This window comes from Pteronotus mesoamericanus, unplaced genomic scaffold, assembly GCF_021234165.1.
Source record: "Pteronotus mesoamericanus isolate MK-2021 breed Mesoamerican mustached bat unplaced genomic scaffold, CSHL_Meso_final contig_90, whole genome shotgun sequence".
NCBI classification, from domain to species: domain Eukaryota; kingdom Metazoa; phylum Chordata; class Mammalia; order Chiroptera; family Mormoopidae; genus Pteronotus; species Pteronotus mesoamericanus.
In genome coordinates, this window is record NW_026555277.1 from 8,309,336 (window position 1) to 8,331,220 (window position 21,885).

General features: G+C 52.8%; 4 protein-coding genes across 4 annotated transcripts in view; 3 read left to right on the forward strand and 1 right to left on the reverse strand.

Moving 5' to 3' along the window:
• Positions 1–1,287: 1,287 nt before the first annotated feature.
• RETREG2 (reticulophagy regulator family member 2) lies at positions 1,288–6,382 on the reverse strand. Its single transcript, XM_054585642.1, has 9 exons — positions 6,010–6,382; positions 5,621–5,727; positions 4,912–4,942; positions 4,421–4,556; positions 3,944–4,028; positions 3,532–3,675; positions 3,313–3,407; positions 3,017–3,152; positions 1,288–2,761 (listed from the first exon to the last, which is right to left on the reverse strand). The coding sequence occupies exons 1-9, from the start codon at positions 6,288–6,290 to the stop codon at positions 2,139–2,141; spliced, it is 1,638 nt and encodes a 545-aa protein (XP_054441617.1). The 5' UTR covers positions 6,291–6,382; the 3' UTR covers positions 1,288–2,138.
• A 1,371-nt stretch (positions 6,383–7,753) lies between these two features.
• CNPPD1 (cyclin Pas1/PHO80 domain containing 1) lies at positions 7,754–12,679 on the forward strand. The gene is made up of 8 exons (XM_054585644.1): positions 7,754–7,959; positions 8,392–8,500; positions 9,068–9,149; positions 9,758–9,878; positions 9,964–10,092; positions 10,667–10,728; positions 11,093–11,210; positions 11,438–12,679. Exons 1-8 carry the CDS (start codon positions 7,891–7,893, stop codon positions 11,981–11,983), a joined length of 1,236 nt encoding a protein of 411 aa, XP_054441619.1. The 5' UTR covers positions 7,754–7,890; the 3' UTR covers positions 11,984–12,679.
• A 1,587-nt stretch (positions 12,680–14,266) lies between these two features.
• On the forward strand, positions 14,267–20,259 carry SLC23A3 (solute carrier family 23 member 3). Its single transcript, XM_054585643.1, has 12 exons — positions 14,267–14,431; positions 14,569–14,726; positions 14,834–14,931; positions 15,142–15,215; positions 15,407–15,588; positions 15,907–16,030; positions 16,184–16,298; positions 17,505–17,758; positions 18,275–18,380; positions 18,679–18,846; positions 19,772–19,867; positions 19,967–20,259. Exons 1-12 carry the CDS (start codon positions 14,267–14,269, stop codon positions 20,257–20,259), a joined length of 1,833 nt encoding a protein of 610 aa, XP_054441618.1.
• Positions 20,260–21,513: 1,254 nt separating this feature from the next.
• NHEJ1 (non-homologous end joining factor 1) overlaps positions 21,514–21,885 on the forward strand; it is a 76,103-nt gene continuing 75,731 nt past the window's right edge. Inside the window, exon 1 of the mRNA XM_054585645.1 lies at positions 21,514–21,598. The gene's annotated coding sequence lies outside the window, so the exon portion shown is untranslated. The remainder of the gene's footprint in view (positions 21,599–21,885) is intronic.

The following is a 21,885-nucleotide window of genomic DNA, read 5'->3' on the forward strand; positions in this document are numbered from 1 at the left end:
TTTCTTCTTGGGACAGGAAATGGCCTGGATAACTGATTAAAAAAAAAATTGTAGACAAACATGTAGTAGCAACGATGAGACCAGGGTGAATGTCAAGAATGAACCTTCATGGAACTCCAAATCTATGATCAATGTTTTAACTACAGCTTTCTGGCTCTGTCTTCAAATTTCAAATATAACAAGAAAATGGTCTAAGGGTTGGGTATATGGCAGCCAGTGTCTGCCTAATTCTTTTTTTTTTTTTTTTTTTTTAATTTCCTGTTTGTTTAGAACTGTTTTTCCATTTTTTCCTGAAATCTCTAGATGAAAAATTTACGTTCCTTCAGTGGAAGGGGACAGGGCCTCAGTCAACCCTGATTTTCTCAGGCAAATGTGAAACAAATGGAAAGGGGAAAAAAAAATCCCCCAAGCTTGAGAGAGCTATAGCATACAAGTCAATCTCAAAAAGTCAGGTAGCATTGCCACATGGTACTGCCAGCTGAAGGCTGAGGATGTGACTCAAAAAGGCCATCTGCTTAGTTCTGGGCTTTCTCTAATGTTGTTCTCCCCTCGAGCAAGGAGTGCTGCATCCATTCTTTGTGAAGTTGAGATTTAGGTTGGTTCTCTAGTTTCCATGGCCTTGAGCATCTTTCCGTTTGTGCTTCCTGTTTCAGTGTGCTTGGTGGAACCAGACTGCTTGGATTTGGATCCTGGCTCTATTTACTAGGACTGTGGTCTTCTGGAACATTAGCCTGTCTCTAAGAATGGAGTGAGTATCCATATGTATCTTCGAGTTGCAAAAGAAAAAAATGAGTTAATAAGTATCATTTTTAGAAGTGTCAAGCACATATTATGTATTCATTTCATGTTACTGTCTCTTTAGTGTCCCTTGGCCTGAAATCAGTTTTAATACAAGTATAGGTCCTGCTTGTTTGGTTCCCCGAGTCAAGATTAACCAGAGCAGAACCAGTTAGTTATTAGCACGTAGATGGGTAGTAACTTTTTAAGAAGATAGTGTTAAGGTTGTAGGAAACAGTAGAAAACTGTTACTGTCCCAAATTTCTATTGATTGGGAAGACAAGGCAGTTTCCTCCTGCATACACTTTATTCATACATGCTAAGTCTCACTGAACATACGACACTGCCAGGGAAGACGGCTAGGGCTGCCAGGACAATCCTTGCTTTTGGCCTTGTTTTGCACCAGGTAAATAAACAGCCAGGAGCAAGACTGGGACAAGGAGGTAAAGGGTGAGAATGGGACAGTGTGACAAGCAGCTCACAGTGAGGCAGGCAGGCAGGCGGGCGGCAGCAGTTCTCGCCAATCAACACTTTATTTTTGCAGTGAACCCTGCACAGATGTTGCTATCCACTTCCTGGCCCTAGCAGAGGGTCCCACCGCGCTTGAACCACCCGAGCCCCAGAGAAGCAGGTCTCCTTATTCCTCCCTGGGAGAGTAGGAAAGCCCCTCCTCACAAGACAGAGCTCCTACTCACTAGTGGTGCTGGTGCATGTGCCATGGGAATCCCTGCTCTGCTTCTGTATCATGAAAGGCTGGGAGGAATGAGGACAAGGGTGCAGTGGAGCTTCCACGGGCTACAGTAACCTAAGTGCTCAACTACTGGCCTGACCTGCCACCCCAGGTTTAGTCTGTAGCTCCCAGACAGGAGCCTCCCTAAAGTTTAGCCAGGGGTGGCAGAGAGGGAATTGGGCGGCTAAGGACAGGACACAGCAAGGAAATAAAGCAGAAGAGCACAGGACAGGAGGGATAGATGATAAAGTGCCTGAACTAAACAACCAAGTGGGACACGCAGACAGAGCAGCACAGGTCCCTGAGGAGAGGAGAAAAAAGGGATAGACCACCAGCGTTTGGGGCAGAGTGGAATGAGAAAAGAAGAGGCAGGGAGGCAAGTGCAGGCTGCGGGAAGGACTTCCTTAGCCCTGTTCATATCCACTAACCCAGATGTAAAATTATTTACAAACTTAAAACCAATCCCAGGCACTGCAGCAGGCCTGGGATAGCAAGCAGGCAGAGGGTCGACTAGCTACCATGTGACAGCCAGCTTCCCCACATACTGTCCCTCCTAGAGTAGTAGGGAAAGGAGGAAACAGTGACACCCCTAGCCAGGTAGCCCTACTGTGCCTGCGATTCCTTCCATGGCTCATGGCTCTGCCACGGCCTGAGCCTCTTGGCCTGACTGTAGCAGAGAAAGGCTGCTGGGCCCGAGGGAGGGAGGGAGCGGAGCATCAGGGGGCTCTGGGGATTTCTCTGGCCTCAATCCCAGCTCTGCATTCAGCTGCTCCAGCTCCCCCTGATCCAGCAACTCGAAGTCCTCAGTGGTGAGTGCCTCTTCTTCCTCAGGGGCAGGCAGGGGCTGGGGTGAGTCCTGGGCAGGAGGTGGGAGCACTGAGAGGGAAGGGACTGGGTCACTTTGAGCAAGGCAAGGTAGGGGTGACAGGGTGCTCGAGGTAGTGGTGGGGTCACCACTCACTGCCTCCGGGCTCAGTGTCTCCACCGGTCCTCCAGGGGAGAGCTTCACTTCATCTGTGGGAGAGCCTGCCCCGTTGAAGTGCGTGTTCACAAAGTGAAGGGGGGATGAGAGCCGAAGCAAGGTTTCCTTGGTTGCCATATCTTCCTCCTCCTCCAAGTCCAGGTCTTGCTTTGAGAGGGCCTGAGCGGGGCCCAGCAGGTCTTCGGGAGGGGCCAGCTCTGTCTCCTCTCCCTCCCCCAGCTCCCGGCTCCCAGCTTCCTCTGGCTCACTTGGCAGGCTCTGCTGGTCCAAATCTGTGGAGAAAACAAAGGGTCAGGAATGCGCCTGCTGTTCTGAGTGGCCACAATAGGTTAATATGTTTAAGAATGAAAACTCAAGACATGGAATGCTGCGCCAGGCCCTAAGTGTTAAGGTCCTTCACAAGCTTCAAGTAGAATTAGAGGATCAGTCCCCCAAAGAAGACATTTGTGGGGCAACAATCAGAGAGCACAGGCAGTATCTCACAACAGGGAACAGAAAGATCAGGAAGGGCAAAGGGCTTCCCATACCCTCCGAGACATCAGTTAATTGTGGAGTTGTGGCCCGGGATACTGAGAAGCCGCCACTTTCCAAGATAGATGCCTCCTCATCTGACAGCTCGGAGTCTGTAATGGCCAAAGCCAGTGCTGTTTTCTTCACATCCACCTGCAGGGGTACCAAGATAAACACAACACATGAGAGTATAAGAGAACCAATTTTCTAGGAGCACCTCCTCACCAATTCCCACCTTCTTGAAAAGCGTCTGCTCTAACACAGAGATTCCCCGCCACCTGCTACTTGATACCCCATCTCCCTTGAACCTCACCACTGGGGAGAAGCCGGCCAGTTCTGCCTCGCTTTCACTCTCTGTCTCTGCCAGTGGCTCATCACCTCCAGGGGGTGCGTTCTTCCCTTGCCGCTCTAGAGAAGCAAGAGGAGCAGGGTACTCATCAAGCAGGGACAGCAGTAGAGGACAACCATGGCCAAGGGACTGGAGAGTATCTAAATTCCAGGGTGTCCCTCCCGGGTTACAAGAGCCCCTTACTCCTCTTGTCGTGTTTGTGATGCAGGGTGTCAGCTTCTGCCTTCATGCTGTAGTCCAGCTGCATGAGCAGGGGCTCGAGGCGCGTATACATCCTCTGGATCAGCTCATGATAAACCACCAGGGGCCACAGCAGGATACTCAGCACTAGGGGACAGAGCATCCACTCAGAGCTCCCTTGCTTCTTTCCTAAGGGCCCTTATTCATTCTTCCCTAAACAGAAAGCACTGAAGGAAGATGAGGTCCTTTCCTGAGAACGTACTATCCTCTTCCCTCCATATCCTCTGCCCCCCTCCCTTGGGGATCTCCATAAATGGGTAACTGAACAGAGAGAAAGCATTCTTCCCTTTAGATCATTTCAGGGAAAGAAGACAAGAAGGTGGCTTTGGGAAGGGGAGGGTTAGACCCTACTCACAGACAATGTAGGAAATCATAATCCCTGGAACATAGTGTCCCAGCACAGCCAACACAGCGCAGCCGGAGCAGACTCGAGCACAGAACTGCAGAGGAGAACGCGGGGTCTAAGAACTAGGGCAGAGGTATGTGCCCCACTCATTTGGGTTAGGAGTTACTGCTCGGCTGGTGAAAGGAGGTGTACGGCCTCTAGGACCGCAGTGATCCAGTGTAGTCAAGAGGACGCCCAAGACCACCAGCTCAGGAAGTTTGCAACAGACACTGCCAAACACCTATAATTCAAACTGTCCCACCTTAGCAGAAAATAGTGTCAGAACATCAGCTCATTCCCTGAGGCAAGACAGCCTCCCGTACCAGGCTACTAGCTGTGAATGCTGCCTCAGGTAGGGTCCCGGCCTCTTCCTTCAGTGTCCAAACACTCCTCCCCTCCGCCTTTTTCCCCAGTGCAGGGAGACCTTGTATGACATGGGGGAGTTACCTGAGCTGGATTCTGCCTCTTGTACTGCAGCAGCTCCTGCAGGTGAATCTGGAAGGTGAGCCAGCTCTCAGCCAGGTATCTGCACAACTCGGGCACACTCAGCAGGTGCGGCCGGGCGCCTGACCCCGCACCCTCACTGGGGAGACATGACATGACCCCTGGAGGCCTCAGACACCAGCTTCCTAGGCACTCAGATCCCTCTGAGAATGCCAATAAGTGCTTCAGTCTAAGAAAACGGATAACCCTACCTCCCAAAGGGAGGCTGTCCTGCTCCAGGGAAGCAAAACCCAGAGCTCCCAACCCTGTGCCCCAAAAGGAGCAGGCACACAAACACCTACACAGGAACCTAGGACCAAGCTATTTATCAGTCCATTCACTATGCTGGGGTCTGTGCCTACGGAAGCTACAGTGTTGCCCTGCACCATGGTGACATTGGCACCAAAGCAAGACAGGATTTGGGCATTTGTCTTCAAGAGGCGGCCTGCACTCACCTGTCGGAGTGTGGCTCCTCTGGGGATGATGCTATAGAGAGAGGAGGGGGAGAAGTTACTGAGTGGTAGGGGCTTTGGGAGACACTCCCCATGGCAGACATTGTTGCCCCTCTTCTGCAAAGGAAGAAGGACCAAAGCACTTTCTTCAGCTGCCAGCTGCAGGGAGCATTGTTGTTGTATTGTTTGTATGTGTCTCCTTTTTTAGGCTTTACCCTTTTCAAACACAGGAACTACATCTTATTCATGTTTACATCCCGAGCAAGTTGCACACAGCCTGGCACCTAGTTGTTTCAAAATGCGTATTAAGTAGATACTCGAACAACAACAAAACAATAAGAGCTAATATTTACATAATTCCTATCACATGTGAAGCTCTACCATAAGCACATAACATACAGAACTCAATCTAGGCCTCCAGATGAAGTAAGTTCTATCATCCCTGTTTTACAGATGAGGAAACTGAGGCAAACAGAGATTGAGTGGCTTTTACAAGACCACACACACGGTAAACGGTTGAGCAGACAATGGAACCCAGGCAATCTGGCTGCAGAGTCCACAATCTTTACTAGCTTCACAGTAACACCAATTTTGAGAAAGGAGCAATTCTCGATTTCCTAACTGGGGGGAGTGGGGGTGATTAGGAGGTAGGCGGCAACTACCCAAAGCAAGTGCACAATGGGCTTGCTAAGTAAAAGAAGTTAACACTCACCTGCGATGTCAGGGAGGAAGCGAGGCTGCCAGAGATCCAGCAGAAAATAGGCCAAAAGTGAGATGCTGAGTAGGAAGATGGGCCGGAGGGATGACGAAGACAGCAACCTTCGGAAGAGACAGGCACCTCAGCGCTGAATGGGTGAAGAGTGGCTCCCGCAGCCATCGCAAAAGGCAGAAAAGCGCCCACTGATGCGGGAATGGGCCTAACTCGAGACCCGAAGACAGAGGAGCGGGGCAACACAGGCGGAAAACAGACTTTAAAAGCCGGGGGATGGGTCATTCCCCAGGGCAAGTGTCAACCCCGGAAAGGGGAAGGGTACTCCGGCCCCTCCCGCCCCCGCTCTCGCCGCGCAGCCCGGCCCCGCCCCCTTCCTCCGCGGCCGTTACCAGAAGAGGCCGTTGAGCGCGGCCGCCGTGATCAAGCTGTGCAGGGGCTTCTCCCACACCAGCAGCCGCTGCGCGGCTGCCAGCACTGCCTCCCAGCCACGGAGCCGCAGCCATAGCGTCGTGGCTAGGCGTCCCACCGCCTCGGCCGTGGCCGCCTCCTCCTCCGCCTCGCTGGTGGCCTCACCCATGCCTATGCTCAGACCCAGGCCCAGGCCGGGGCTCGGGCCCAGTCCCGAGCCCCCACCCGCGCCGGCGTTACCCCCACCACCGCCGCTCGCCATAGCCCCGCCGCAGCCGCCGCCCGAGCCCGCGCGGAGCCAGGGCTGCGCGGCCGCCGCTGGGGGCCGTCAGGCGGAAGGGGGCGCACGCCGCGGAGAGCGCCGCCGAGGCAGCCGCAAGGTAACACGTGATGGCGGAGCGACGGGTCGGTCACGTGACGAGTCTTAACCGCCCGGATGGGGCGGTCCGCCCCTGCGCACTAGCGCTAGTGGTGACTGGCCCCTACGCAGGTGTGCTCGGGCTGCTGGAGTCGTGACTTGGGCTCATAGACTAGGTCGTGTCTGTCTCCTGCTGACGCGAGGACTGTGTCTCCGTGTTTCCTCGCCCTAGCCTGTTTTCTTCTTCCTATGTAGGCAGGGCGATTAGGGAGTCTGGTGCTGACCCGGTATTCCCGGTGTGATGAGGGCCTAAGAGAAAGGAAGGGAGTTTCCAGAGTCCCAGTATCCTCTGTAGGTTCTGCTTCTGCTCTGGCAGGGCCTCGGCTGTCCCATTGCTCAATGCTGGGCGTACTGGTCGTCCCAGTTTCCTCCTCTAGGCAGATAAACAAATACCAGCGCGTGACCTGGCAGACTCAAAAACAGCTTCACCTCCTCAGAAAAGTTGTTTCCTGTCTTTTTGTAAACTCAAAGCAGGAGATTGTGGTCAGGGGGTGAATTAAAAATAAAACCGAGTTTAAATGCTGTTTACCCTTTGGGGGCATGCTAGCACCACTTATTGAGCCTTAAAACGTATCAGGCGTTTTATAGTCCCTTGAATCACTTAACCTCTGCAGTAACCCTACAAAATGCATATTTATTTGTTTAAAATCCCAAACTACGCTAAAAGGTATACAGCAAGTTTCCCTGCTTCCTTGTCCACAGTTCACCCACCGTTAAGTTTCTTGTGTGTCGTTTCCGACGCTTTTTATATACATTGCTCTGTGTGCGTGCGCGTATATCCCCCTTTTAAAAACAATCGGGAGCAATTCGCTGTCCTGCGTTTTTGCTTTATTCACATTAAAATCTACATTGGTACCAAAGTCAGCCGGGCTCGTTCGCATTCAGTGCGGCATGATTCCCTAGGAATTGTCCCCATTTCTCAGATGAGGAGAGGGAAGGCTGGGCCTCAGCTCTGACTTGCCCTGACCCAGTACTACTTGGGTTTGGAGCACACAGCTCCTTCCCGGCCTTAGGAAGCTCGCCGCTCGGCCCAGCGGGCGGCAGGAAATGCCTATCGCTGACTCGGCGGCGACACCCCCGCGGCTTGTAAACAACGGGCAAGACGCGCGGCGCGGCACGGCGCTACATTGGCACTGTATGCACTGTGTCGCAGGCAGCTCTCCTCTCCACTCCATGAGGTGAGCGCCCGGGACCGTGCCCGGCGAGCCCGGATCCCGGAGTCCGGAGCTCCGCCCGGGGCGGAACAGGAAGAGGCACACTCCTGCTCGGGCCCCGCCTGCTGCGGCTGGCGCGAGGGGAGGGGCGGCACTGGCAAGGGCGGCGGCAGGCGCTGAGGAGGCCGGAGGGCAGGTGGACCGGCGGCGGGCAGGGGCGGCCCCGCGGCCCCTTTACAATTCACTTTCTTCCCATCCACCTTCTCAGGGCGGCGGCGGCGGGCGGCGCGATGGACCTGGCCGGGCTCCTGCTGGACGAAGAAGGCACCTTCTCCCTCACCGGCTTCCAGGACTTTTCGGTGAGCACGATGCCCACCCATCCCTGTCCCGGCCTAACCGCACTTGGAGCGGGGACCCGGGGCGCTCCGAGCGGGGCCTCGAGCTCTCATGACAGTCTGTCCCGGAGCTGGGAGGCAGACGCTTGAACTGTGCCTACTTGAGGCCGCGGCTGCTTGGGCCCTGCGGGAGATTCGCGGGTACAGGCTCAGGAATAGAGGCGGCCAGCTGGGGCTCTTTCCTGGAGAACCTCACTCGGGGAGCCCTCAGCAGAGGAGCATCCCTCCCCCTGTGGACAGACTGCCATTGGCAAACAATGCAGAGAACACAGGCCTGGGTGGGGCACCGAACCCGCGAGAAGTGAGGCAGGCCTGCCGCCCTGCACCCTCTTTTAGCCCGGAGCCAAGATCTCCAGCATACCCTTCCCTGCCCTTCACCTTCCTGCCTTGTTTCAGTTCCTCCCAGGACACCAGAAGTTGAGTGCCAGGATCCGGAGAAGACTTTACTATGGCTGGGACTGGGAAGCTGACTGTAGCCTGGAGGAGCTCTCCAGCCCCATGGCAGGTTAGACAATGTTGTGTGACTGGGCCAGTGAGAAGCATGAAAATGGGGTTGTCAGCAGGTACCGAAACGACTTAGGTGTACCCTACGAGCTGCCCTGTCACTTCATCGCTAGCCCACTGGTACTTGGTTTAAGGACTGGGTTTGTATTTCCCCTTTGTTTGTTTGTGTGTGTGTGTTTTTTTTTTAGCCCAAATGAGTAAAAAACATTATCTTACAAACCCGTATTATTTATGATTTGTATACCAGAAACTCTTTGTTTCTAAGAACATCCAGCATGTTTCTCAAATAAACAAGGCGTGTTTATTTCTCAATTAAAAAAGAGTAGCAGACAAATTTAAGTAGCTTCAGATGACTGGAAAATAAGCCTTCTTGCTGGAAAGAACTGAAGTTCAGTCTTGGGATGGGCTTTTTGTCTCAATGTGGGAGAATTTGATCTCTGTCTTGTTACTGTGGTCCTGTCTCCAAGGCCCCAGATAACAGGGATCTATCTGGATCTTCTGCTGAGAACAGTGGGGACAAGTGGGGCAGGGCAGAGTTGTTTGCTTACTGTTTCTTCTGCCCCTGCAGACATTGCTGTGGAATTGCTCCAGAAGGCGGCCCCCAGTCCTATTCGCCGACTCCAGAAGAAATATGTAGCCCATGTGTCGCGGTGAGCCTGGAATTGAGGGGAACAGGATGAGAGTGTTTGGATCCTAAAAAGAAGGGAAGGGTTATCTCTAAAGAGAAGATATAAAGACACAGGATGAGCATTAAAAGAGTTACAAGAGAGTCCCTGGCTGATGTGGCTGAGTGGATTGAGTGCCAGCCTGCAAACTAAAGGGTTGCCTGTTCGATTCCCAGTCATGGCACGTGCCTGGGTTGTGGGCCAGTGGGGGGGCACACAAGAGACAACCATACATTGATATTTCTTTTCTTCTCTCTCCCTCCCTCCCCCCCTCTAAAAAAGTAACAAAATCCTTTTTTTTTATTTTTAAAAGATTTATTTATTTTCAGAGAGAGAGAGGGTGAGACACATCAATATGTGGCTGCCTCTCTCACACCCTCTACTGGGGACCTGGCCCACAACCCAGACATATGCCCTGACTGGGAATTGAACTGGCGACCTTTTGGTTCGCAGGCTGGCACTCAATCCACTCAGCCACACCAACCAAGGCCAAAAAAAAAAAACCAAACCCCAACAAAAAAAGAAACTTAAAAAAAAAGGTTATGAGAGCTGAAAGGCCTTTGGGTTTAATTCCGATCCTTTCTACCACCTAGGGAGGCATGCATCTCCCCGTGTGCTATGATGCTAGCTCTGGTGTACATTGAGCGGCTCCGGCACCGAAACCCGGACTACCTACAGCATGTGTCTTCCTCTGACTTGTTCCTGATCTCCATGGTAAGGCACCCCCTCCCCTTTCTTTCCCTGGTAAGCTAAGAGCCCGGTGTGAGTTCTGTTGACACCACCTCTGGTTCCTCTGCAGATGGTGGCCAGTAAATACCTCTATGATGAAGGGGAGGAGGAGGAGGTCTTCAATGATGAATGGGGAGCGGCAGGGGGTGTGGCTGTGCCCACTCTTAACGCCCTGGAGAGGGGTTTCCTGAGTGCCATGGTGAGTAGCTATTCTCTCTCTTGCTGTTTCCCTAACGCATCTTTATGTTTCTTTCAGCCCATGTTTTTTCTTCCTCAGCTTTCTGTTTCTTCATTTTTTTCTTCTTGTCATCCTTGTGTCTTTCCTTATTAGTATCTTCCCTTTCCAGTCTGGACTAACTATAGCCCTTGGAGGTACCTGATGTGGTGAGCCCAGAAGTGGAGCAGCCCCGCTTCCCCATCCCTCCAGGCTCAGCAGGGTGCACTCTGAGTCAGAGCTTACTTAACCGGGTTCCGACTATTCGCTTCCAGACTTTCTCTGCTTCTAGACTCTGAGCACCCTCTAAGCTCCCTATGGGCATGGACCACTGCAGGGTTATTCTCTTCCTATGCTCTTAGTTGGGGGTGGGATATGAGTCCAGATACATGATGATTAAATGAGTTAATATATAAAAGCTCTTGGAACAGTACTTGGCACATAGTACCAAGTATGTGTTACCCATAGTGGCGGTGGTTGTGCTGTTGTGGCTCTGGTTATTAAATGACTGTGGCTTATGTCTGAACCTGATTTGGTGCCCTTCTCTTCATACCCACAGGATTGGCGTCTCTACACTGACCCTCGGGAGATTTTTGAGGTGCTGAGCTGGTTAGAGAGCTGGTAGGTTCTAGGAGTTAGGAAGAGGGACATAAGGGCTGAGGCCTAAGCCATAAGAGCGACAGAGATGAGGGTCTGTGTCAAAGGGGCAGGTGGGGGGAGGAGGCAGGAAAGAGAATTGCCCAAGGCAGTGGTTCTCAAACCCGCCTCCCCTCTTTGTAATCTCTCACCTTTGGGAGGGTGGGAGAAGCTTATCAAAAATACAGGTCTTAGTCTCACCCTCAGTTTCTGGATCAACCTGCAGCCTAGGAATCTGTACTTTTAACGTGTTCCCAGTGTTCCTGGTGAGTCCAGGGAGAATGAGGCTGCCATTGGACCAGCTGCAGGAGAGTTGCAAGTGCTCTTATCTTTTCTTCCCTCCCAACAGTGTGGCTGAGCATCAGGGACGGCGACGGGGCTGGTACACCTATACAGACCTGTGTGTGCTGCTGGAGCAGCCAGCCTGGCAGCTGGCCCTGGGCTCCTTCTGCCATCGGCTGGCAAAGGTGAAGAGGGGTCAGGAAGGATAGGAAGCTTGAGCGGGCTGGTGCATGTGTGGTGTGATGTAAATCAAATGCTGAAAGGCTCAGGAGGTAGAGTTTGGGAGTAGATGGTAACAGAGAACTCTAACTTGAAGTTCTAAAGATAAGGAATGGGTGTGTTAAAGACAATCGGAAGCATGTTTTAGGGGAAGGGCATTTGGCACTGACCTTTCTTATCCTCTTTTCTACAGCTGTCCTGCCTGTTAGCCATAGCATATGTGAGCAGTGTGGCCCTGGCTGTGGCATCGGTGGCTGTAATACACCAGTCCTTGGGACTGTCCTGCAGCCCTACCCCTGGTCCCCCGGACCTTGGACTGGCCTCCAGACGCCTCTTGGAACCCTGCATACCTTCTCCTGTGACACAGTGCCTGCCGTCTCCTGCTAATGTTTCCAGCTGCCTGGAAGGCGATATACGGCTGCACTCACTCTGGGGCAGTCTCCTGGCCTCATTGACCCCTGCCCCATTGCCTCCCCGAGATCCTCCTGCCCCTCCCACTCTTCTCCATAACTGTCCCCTTTGCCAGAAGCTCCAGAAAGACTTGCCAACTTGTCGTGCCTGCCGCCATCCCAACCATACAGTGCCCACAGGGCCCCCAAACCCCTGGTACCACTCCCATGGCTTAGCTCCACCCTGGGCCTGGAGTCCCATGCCCTCTTTGCTCCCACAGCCCCAGCAATGTTCCCTTTTTGGCATCATGGAGCTGGCCCGCCTGAAGTCTTTCATTTTCCCGGGCTAGGTAGGGTTCCGAGGAATGCCTGGCAAGGACTTGGGAGTCCCTGAGAACCTGGAGGAACTGCTTGATTTAGATCCTCTCTACCTCTCTGGGTCCTTGGCTGGTCCCCTCTTTTCCTGGGTGAGGGAGCTTAAGCAGTTATAAGGCAGAAGACCTAAAGGTCACTTGCTCTTTTAGACCCCAGTGGCTGGCTGCTTGGCCAGGGCAGTGATGGTGCCCTGGAAAGCCTCCATGCAGTGACCAGGGGGCATGTCACAGATGGACAGAAGGAAAGCCCTTTTCTCTTTACCTCTAGACTCTTTTTAGACTAGCTTTTTAGTTCCTCGGGATGGAAAGGCAAAGGTGGTAGATGAGAAATGGGGGCGGGAGGGAGGGAGTGTTGACCAGGGTCTGTGTGATGTCCCCGAAGCCAGAGAGCCAGGGATTGGTAGGGCCAGAGGGAGAGTTGCTGAGTGAAGGTAGGTGAGGTGGGAATCCCACCTCTGGATGTCCCTGGATGTAGCCTGAAGTAGCCAGGGACTGCTGGGACCTTTAACCTTGTCCTTTGGTCTTCCAACCTTTTTAGTACCCTGCTCCTGGGCTTCCTTCTCTTCCGGTCCCTCCCTTGGGTGTTCTCACAGGCCTCTCTGGCCACCGCTTTGTATCTGGGTTTTTCACGCTTTTGTAGAACTGAGGTTTCAATAAACAGTTTCAGTTGCATGGCCTGGACTCTTCCTTCTCTGGCAGCCCTTGGAAGAACTTTTCTTCCCATATCTGCTTTCTAAGCCTCCCTACTTCCTGATTCCATCATCTTTTGACTCATTCTCTGTGCCCCATTTCAGAAGAACTTTCCTGTTGTTTGACAGCCATAGGCTCCAATTTCCAATTTCCCTTCATCCCTGCTCTCAGCATCCTGGGGTCACTAGTGCTGCTCAACTTGGGTGCCATGGAGCATCGTGGACGGTGACTACCATGCCTGGGGTTGTCCCTGTCTTACTGAAAGTCCTGGGTGAGCACCACCCTTGTGGATTCTGAAGCACATCTTGTGGAGAGAGGCCAAGCCAAGTATCCAGCAGAGCCCTGTCAGTTTGAGGGTGAGCCCCGAGAACCCCTGAATCCTGACTTCAGTCCAGTCTGGCATATGATGGTGGTCAGTGTTGTTAAGAGCAGTCCAAGGCTGGGTTATCCCTGGAAGAAGGAAAGCCTCTCAGAGCTGAACTGAGGGTATTTGGGACGACTTAAGATGATCCAGAGCAGGGGCGTACTACCTGCTGCCTGGTGGGGAGGGGGGGCATTTTGGAAATTTATGGGGCATTTTTGAGGCAAATATTTGGAGGTATGCTACTTGGCGTTTAGACAGCCTGGGCAGAATGCTAGACATCCTGAAATGCTCAAGACCCCTCTCATTAGGGAGAATTCCCAAGGTGACGTTGGAATGACTGGCTGCACATCATGCGTAGGGAAACCCTCTATATTTGAGCCTAGCACTATCTTAACTTCATATGTAGACACAAAGTCCTCTTCGCACATTTTGAAAAAGACTTTTCCAGGAATGCACATCCATGTAAACTATAACTTACTTTGCTTCAGCACTTGACCATGAACTTGTTCATTATTTTGAAGCATCAGGTTCCCAATGGCAGCACTGACTGTGGTCCATGAGTTAACAGGAGAGCACAAGTGTCAGTCGGCGTCGAAGCTACCGCTTCCACGATGATTCTACACATGGGGTTGGGGACTGGGTCACTTGGTTGTTGTCTGATGTAGTTGGGCCCAAACTTTTCACATAATGAAATGCCTTTTATTATAAATTACTTTTATTTCTCCTTTATATTAGGGCATTATATAAAGTTGTGGTCACTCTTGTCATGTGTGTCACCCATTACCTATGCATTTCCTTTTGAGGTAGCCCAGGGGGGTTGTCCCCAAAAGGGCTGAGGACTGCAGTGTAATGATAGTCACAAATTGCAGCAGTGAGGGGGGAACACAATCTAAAATCTCCCCAGGTTATTTCCTAGGTCTCCCCACCCCTCCTATCCTGCTTTACAGAGCATGGAGGAGGGGATCTAGGTGGAAATTCTTGGGGGGAGGGGTCCAGAACATGGCTCCCAGTTAATGGGTGACGGAATTTGTACCAGAACTGGGCAAAGGTGAATGGACTGTGTCCTGCCCCACGTCTCTCATTCTGCTTCATGGACACCCCTACTGCCTCCCCACTCTAGGCAGCCAACTTCACCCAAACTCTGACCTCTTACTCTACTCAACGCTGGCCCAGGGCAGTCAACATAAGATGAAACACAGGACAGGATGAGCCGATCACACTCCCATGCCATCCAACTCCAATCCGTGGGCTCCCAGGATGCCCTGGCTCCCCTGCCGCCACCGCCTGCTGTCCAAAATCCGTCTTTCCACCCTTGGGCTTCTCCACGTGGGCCTCCCCCCTGGGGCCTCAGCTGTCTTCTGGCTCTGCAGGTAGGAGGCAGCTGCGCAGGAGTTGGTGCTGGCTGAAGGGGGTGTTTGGGGAAGTAGATGTGGCATGGGAAACCCTTTAGAAATAGGTATTCCCTCCTTTGTCTGAAGACCACTCCTTCCCATACTTCCACTTGCAGCATATCTTGGTTCTGGCCTCTCTGCTCTGTGCCTCCCACCTGCTCCTGCTTCAGAATCTCCCCCCAGGAATTCTCTCTTACTCTCCTGCCCATCTCCTGGCCTCCAGCCTCTTTTCATGTGGTGTGTCTACTACCCTGCAAACTTGGATGGGCAGCAGGTAAGGGGCAGGAGAGAGGGCATGGTCCCGGGTGGGGTAGGAGGGGCTTGGAAAGTCCTTTCGGCTGCCACCTCCTTCCAGACCTGCCAGGGCTGCTGTTCCTACAGGCTGCCTCTTGTCCAGGTTCCATCCTTTGAGTTCCTTACCTCTGCTCTGGTACTGACTAACCAGAAGCTGCCTCTGGCCATCCAGACACCTGGAAACTGTGAGCACAGAATGAGAGCATGGGGTGAGGGTGGGGTTGGGTGCTAATCTGAGAATACAGGTATAGGTAGGTGCAGGATTGAGAATGGGCAACGGTGGGACTGGTAGGCACTCCCGGGTCTTGGAGCTGCGTCAGGCATCAGCTAGGACTGCACAGCAATGGGCCTCCATCCCTTTTACCTCTCTCCTCTCCATGCCCCCAACTTTCCAGCCTCTCACATGCCGCACCTGTGTGAGGGGCCTGGCTGCCATAGCCTGGAGCTCTGGAACACGTCTCTCCGAGAGGTAAGGACCCGGGGATGCAGGAGGCTCTGGTTTCTATTATGCAGAGACTGAGCTGCTCTGGGGAAGGAGGTGGAGGTGGGTCTGAGTGAGGAACCTGATGGACCGCCCCTGGAATTAGTTAGGAAGTCCAGGCTGCAATCAACTCAGCCAAGCAGAATGTCTTCTCTTCGCCCTCTCCTCCACTCCATTAGGTGTCTGGGGCAGTGGTGGTGTCCGGGCTGCTGCAGAGCACTCTGGGACTGTTGGGGGCTCCGGGCCACTTGTTCCGTCACTGTGGACCCTTGGTGTTGGCCCCCAGCCTGGTTGTGGCAGGGTTCTCTGCTCACAGGGAGGTGGCCCTGTTCTGCTCCAGTCACTGGGGGCTGGCCAGTACGTAAGTCCTGAGAGGCATGGGGTGGTAACCAGTGGGCTGCGTGGGACTGGGGGAGCGCAGAGCTGCTGGCTCTCCCGGATTGCACAGCTGTCTGAGCAGGCGCAACTCTGTGGATTTGGAATCCAGGGCCTGTGCTGGATCATTTGGTCTCTCCGGCTTTCACACTGTTTCCTGCTCACCCCCAAGGTGCCCTCTTCCCCTGTGCACAGGGGCTTTCTTCTCTGGGCCCCGCTTTATGGTATTCTGCTTCTTCTTCCTCCATTACCTGCCTCAGGATGCCTCTTTCCTCTTGCTTCTCAATCGCCTTCTCTCTCCTAGGCTTATCTTGCTCATGGTGGTCTGTTCTCAGCACCTGGGCTCCTGCCAGTTACCCCTGTGGCCCTGGAGGTCAGCTTCAGCCTCTTCAACTTGCGCTCGCATCCCCGCCTTCCGGCTCTTCTCGGTATGTGCGGATCTGGGCAGGGACAGTTGGAGTTAGAAGGTCCAGCATGGAACACTTGCCCCGCTCCCTATCCTATGGCCTCTGTTACTCCACTGGGCTGGCATGGAAGGGTGTGGGGGAGGGGTTCTTTTCCATCTCAGTCTTGCCCATCAGGTGCTGGTCCCAGTGGCCTGCGTGTGGATCATCTCTGCCCTGCTGGGTGTCAGCACCGTCCCCCGGGGGCTGCCCGCCCCCCATGAGGCGCCATGGCTTTGGCTGCCTCACCCAGGTGCGTTGTGTCCTAGCCCTCACCCCCTCACCGAGGGAAAGGGATCTGTCTCTTTCAACTCAAAACGTAATGCATTTTGTTTCTGAGTTAAATCCTGTTTTCTCAACACACACAGGGGAGAGAACTTGCTATTCCCAGGAGGCAATGCCAGCCCCTCCCCACAGATGTTTGCTTTATTTAGTGTTAGGAGACATCTGCAAACCCCACCACTCCCTGCTGATACTCCTTACCCGATTTACACATTACTTTTACGCTGCCTACCCCGCGGGCATTTGAGTTACCCAGGTATAAAAATTGCTTTTGAGGCATTGTATCTGAAATTTGCTCATTCACCAGTTTAATAAATGTCTGTTGAGTGTTGACTAAGTGCTAGGTACCTGATAGGGGACAGTGACAAACATGATAGACATAGTACCTTGAAGCTTGTCATCTGTTGGGCAATACAGATACTAATTAGACAGGCATCCAAATAAATGCAAAATTGCATGTGGTAAGTGTAACAAAGGGGAGGTACACTGTGTGATGAGAGCTTATACTGGGGAGTCTCACTTTATGAGAGAGGTCAGGAAAGGTATTCTTTTTTGAAGAATTTATTTATTTTTAGAGAGAGGGGAAGGGAGGAAGGGAGAAAAACAGCGATGTGTGAGAGGAACATTGATTGGTTGTCTCTTGCATGCCTCTAACTGGGGACCAGGCCTACAACCCAGGCATGTGCCCTGACCAGAATTGAACCAGCGACATTTCAGTCTGCTGGATGACGCCCGACCAACTGAGGCACACCAGTCAGGGCAGGAAAGGCATTCTTGAGGAAGTGATCATTGAACTGAGATGTGAGAAATGAGTAGGAGTTAACTGGGTGAAGGAAAAGAGCATTCTAGCTAGAGAGAACAGCACAAGCACAAGCCCTGTGGTGGTCGGCAGCACAGCAAACACAAGGGCCTTAAACAAGGCCCGTGTATCTGGAGTGAAGGAAGTGAGGCCGAGTGGGGTGGGAGAGGAGGCCAGAGGGACAGAAGTAAGGGTCAGACCAAGGGGACCTCATAGACCATGGTAAAGAGATGGTCTTTATCCCAAGTTGATGGTTTTGTCCCAAGACACCTTCAGAGACAATGGGGCCTCTAGGATTCTTGCAGCACAGGCCTTTGGAGGCAGAGGGATGCTCCAAACTTGAGTCTCGCCCCAAAGTGATTCTTTCTCTGTCTTCAGTTGAGTGGGCCTGGCCCTTGCTGACATCCCGGGCTCTGGCTGCGGGCTTCTCCATGGCCTTGGCAGCTTCCATCAGCTCCCTGGGCTGCTATGCCCTGTGCAGCCGGCTACTGCATTTGCCTTCTCCACCTCCACATGCCTGCAGTCGGGGGCTGAGCCTGGAGGGCCTGGGAAGTGTGCTGGCTGGGTTGTTGGGGAGCCCCATGGGTACTGCATCCAGCTTCCCCAACGTGGGCACAGTGAGTCTTATCCAGGTATGTGGACGGGATTGGGGGTGGGGGTGCCGGAGGTGCAGGAGAGGGAAGGGAACTCACACTGACTGATGGACGGCTGTGGGCTGTACTCTGTTAGGCAGGTCACATTCATGATCTCATTTAGGGAGGTGCTGAGAAGTAAGGGGCTAGGGGTGTAAGGAAGAAACCTAAGCAATATTGAGTTCCTTCTTTGCCTCAGGCACTGTACCAGGGCTGGGATCCCAATGTAGAATGAGTCAGATAAAGTGCCTGCTTTCTTGGGGACTTCAGAGGGGGAAAGGCAGACAATTTAAGAAAACATATAAATAAGGTAATTTCCCAGAATGATAAAAGTGCTATTAGAAAAAACAAAGCAGGGTAGTTAGTGGGATAGTCGTTGAGTAAAGGAGGCCCCTTCAGGTAGAGAGCTTGGAAATGCTTCTTAGAAGGGTAACATTTGTGTTGGAAGGGGCCACCAGGCAAACACGTCGAATAGTCAAGGAGACGGCTGTCTCCTAGTGTCTCTTCTTCATGTAGGCTGGATCTCAGCGAGTGGCCCACTTGGTGGGGCTGCTCTGTGTGGGACTTGGGCTGTCCCCGAGGCTGGCGCAGCTCCTCACCACCATCCCGCTGCCTGTTCTTGGTGAGTGGATGTACCAGCTGCATTGGTATTGACCCGGGAACCCCCAGCATGGCCCAAGAGGTTGCTTGTGGCAGGCGCCCTTCCTTTCTGGACGGCCTCCCTGATACATGGATGTGAATGTCAGCAGCCTTTATTTTCTCAGCCCAACAGAAAGCCCTTGACTGGGCTTCTGGGCTTCTGGCGGAATTAGAAATGAGCCCTTTGGTCATTTGTCTCCATCACAACCTGCCCCGCCCTGCAATACTGCCTGCTATGCCAGTTCTCTCTCAAACACTTTGCTTACTTTCCTATGAGACAGGCGGGGTGCTGGGCGTGACCCAGGCCGTGGTTCTGTCTACCGGATTCTCCAACTTCCACTTGGCTGACATTGACTCTGGGCGGAATGTTTTCATTGTTGGCTTCTCCATCTTCATGGCCCTGCTGCTGCCAAGATGGTTTTGGAAAGCTCCTTTCCTGCTGAGCACAGGTGAGAGGAGGAGGAGGGGAAGAAGAGTTGCTCAGTATCACGAAAGCAAGGGCTTGAGGCTTGAGATCCTCTGGACTGCAGGGCGCACACCCTTCTCTGGCCTTTGGTATAAACAGTTCATCCATCGGTTTAGCGAGTATTCATTGAGCACCATGCAAGTTCCTTGGGATACAATGGTACCTGCAGATGTTACAATCTAGTAAAAGGAAGTAGATGTGTAGACACATAACAGAAAAGGCTCAGATAAAAAGCTGTGCTGCTCAGTGATGAGAGAGATGGTTTGCGGTTTGAGATGATCCAGGTAAGTTTTATGGGGAAAGTAACATTGAGCTTGTCTTGAAGAATGGTAAGATTTAAACGTATTTGGTGAAAAGGTCATTCAAATAGCTTAGTCTGTTAGCTCAGCAAGTGGCAGTGGTTGTCAACTGAGGATAATTTTGGCAATGTCTGGGGACCTTTTGGCTGTTACAAACAGGGGAGAAAGGATTATTACTGGCATGTAGCTGGTAGAGGGATGCTGCTAAATACACTATAATGCACAGGACAGCCCCCCTCAAAGAATTATCTGGTGTAAATTAGTAGTAGTACTGAAGTTGAGAAACCTGGGTTTTGGAGCATAGAAGGTAAGTGGGAAATAAGGTTGGGGATTTTAATACAAAACTTTCCAGAGACAGGGAGTCTGGAACTATCAAAGCCTATCTGGAAAGCATGTGGAAGCTCAGAAGATGTGTTGAGCAGGGATCCTGTGGGAAGGGCCTGGGTGTGGGAAATGGAGAGCAGAGGGACAAAGGATAAAGGGGATAGAACAACGATTCAGAAAGATCGGCCCTTCGTCCAAGACTTAGATTTAGGTCTGGAAGTATAAGACTCCTTGGCCTTGCCTAAGATCAGGGTTCCTCTCCTGATTGGTCCCAACATCCTGTAGGCTGGAGCCCCTTGGATGTGCTTCTTCGCTCGCTGCTCACAGAGCCCATCCTCCTGGCAGGACTCTTGGGCTTCCTCCTAGAGAACACCATTTCTGGTAAGCCATGGCCAGGCTCTAGCAGACAGGGGAGTGGCCAGGAAATCATCCTTCCTCGCTTGCTGGGTTGGGCAATGTCCTGAACAACCTGTTTTGCAGGCACACAGCTTGAGCGAGGCCTTGGTCAAGGGCTGCCATCCTCTTTCGCTGCCCAAGAGGCTTGGGTGCCTCAGAAGTCCAAGCAGAAAGCTGCTCAAGAGTATGAGCTTCCTGTCTCCCTCCAAAACTTGTGTTCCTACATCCCCCAGCCCATCCGTTGCCTCTGCCCACTGCCTGAAGACCCTGGGAATGAAGAAAGAGGGCCTGCTGAGCCAGGAGAGACAGCTGACTTGCTGCCTGGTTTTGGGGAGCAGTGCCCCAGGTCTGGCAGAGAAGAACTTAGGTCCCATTAATTCTACAACTCATACTTCTGCTCTGGTTAGATTAGCCCTATCTCTTGGCTTGTTGAAGAGTCAGCTTCCAGGCTCTACCTTGAGGGGCCCATATTTTGTTTCCCAATAAGCGTTCCTTCTCTTAATCGGGCCTACCTGTTCCAGAGCAGGGGCTATGAATGATTAAATGAGATTTTGCCTGCGAACTATCTATACTTGAACTCCAGCATTCACTTAAATACTTATTGAGCCCTGGCCAGTGTGGCTCAGTGTGTTGAGTGCTGGCCTGTGAATCAAAAGGTCATTGACTGAGTCCCAGTCAGGGCACATGCCTGGGTTGTAGGCGAGGTCCTTGGTTAGGGGCATGGGAGAGGCAACCAACTGATGTTTCTCTTGAACATCAATGTTTCTCCCCCTCTTTCTTCCTCCCTTCCCCTCTCTCTGAAAAATAAAATCTTAAAAAAAAAATGTTATTGAGCCCTTCCCATGTGCAAGGTCCTGAAACTACAGCTATGGATAGGACAGGGTCCCTGTCCTCTCAAGACACAGTTTAAAAAGACTTATGTAATTACTAACTAAAATCCAAAGCAGAAAGCTGGAATAAAGATTAGAACAATGCTATGGGAGCAAAGGGAAAGAAACTATTAGTTCTGATTGGGGATAGTGGGAAAGGCTTTCTGAAAGAAGTAGCACTGAGGCTGGCTTTAACAAGAGGAAGACCTTTCAGTTGTGGAAAGCGCACGGGGAGAATTTTTCGGGCTCAGGTATCCAGCTCAAGAGTACAAAGTACAAGATGAGCAATTTCAAGATTCTCAGGGGGTGATCAAGCGTAATTATGGAAATGGACTGAGGGAGAAATGAGACAAGCGAGGAGGTGAAGGATGAGAGACCGTGGGATTTATGCTTGGGAGACACATCGCTGAAAGTGTTGGAGAGGATGGACAGATAATCTAGTGAAGTTCAGCCCTCTCCCTACCTATATCAAAGAGGTTGGAAAGGTAGGGGAGGGAGGGGAACTGGCACTTTTTGACAAGTTCAAACACAAGGACCCCCACTCCTGCATCTAATCCGGCATTCTTTCCACTCGGCCTGTCCCACTACCCCTCTACCTCTCTACCAGCGGGTCGCCCTGCCTCTCTAGCACTTAAGGCCCCGGTGGGCCTGCAGCTCGGAGCGGTCCTTCAATCAGCTCAGTGGGCCCAGATGTCCCGCCCTCGTCAGATCCGGGCTCCGCCTCTGTGCCCCAAGACCCCGCCTCCCCGTTGGGAGGGGGGCGGAATGAGTCTACTCTAGGCTTTTCGGGTAGCACAGGCCGGCAGGCCTGCTGCGGGGAGTTTGGGAGCTGTCGCAGCCGCTCACGGTAGGTGGGGGTTCGGGCTCGAATCAGGGTGGGAGCCTGGGCCGAGCGGCGAGGGCCGCTCGGGCGCTGCGTGCTAGCACGACAACAGCCGCTTTGTCCAGGAGGGACCCACGCGCGGCCCACATTCCGGGTCCGAACCCTGGGGATGGGCGGGGCCTTGGGGGCCGCGCATGCACAGCCCGCCTCCCGGTAGCGAGGCGGGGTCTGTGAGGCCACGCCTTGGCGGGCTGTTCGGTTCGACCCTACAGCGGGTTGTCCGCTTTGTTAGCCTCTGAGGGGTCTCGGGC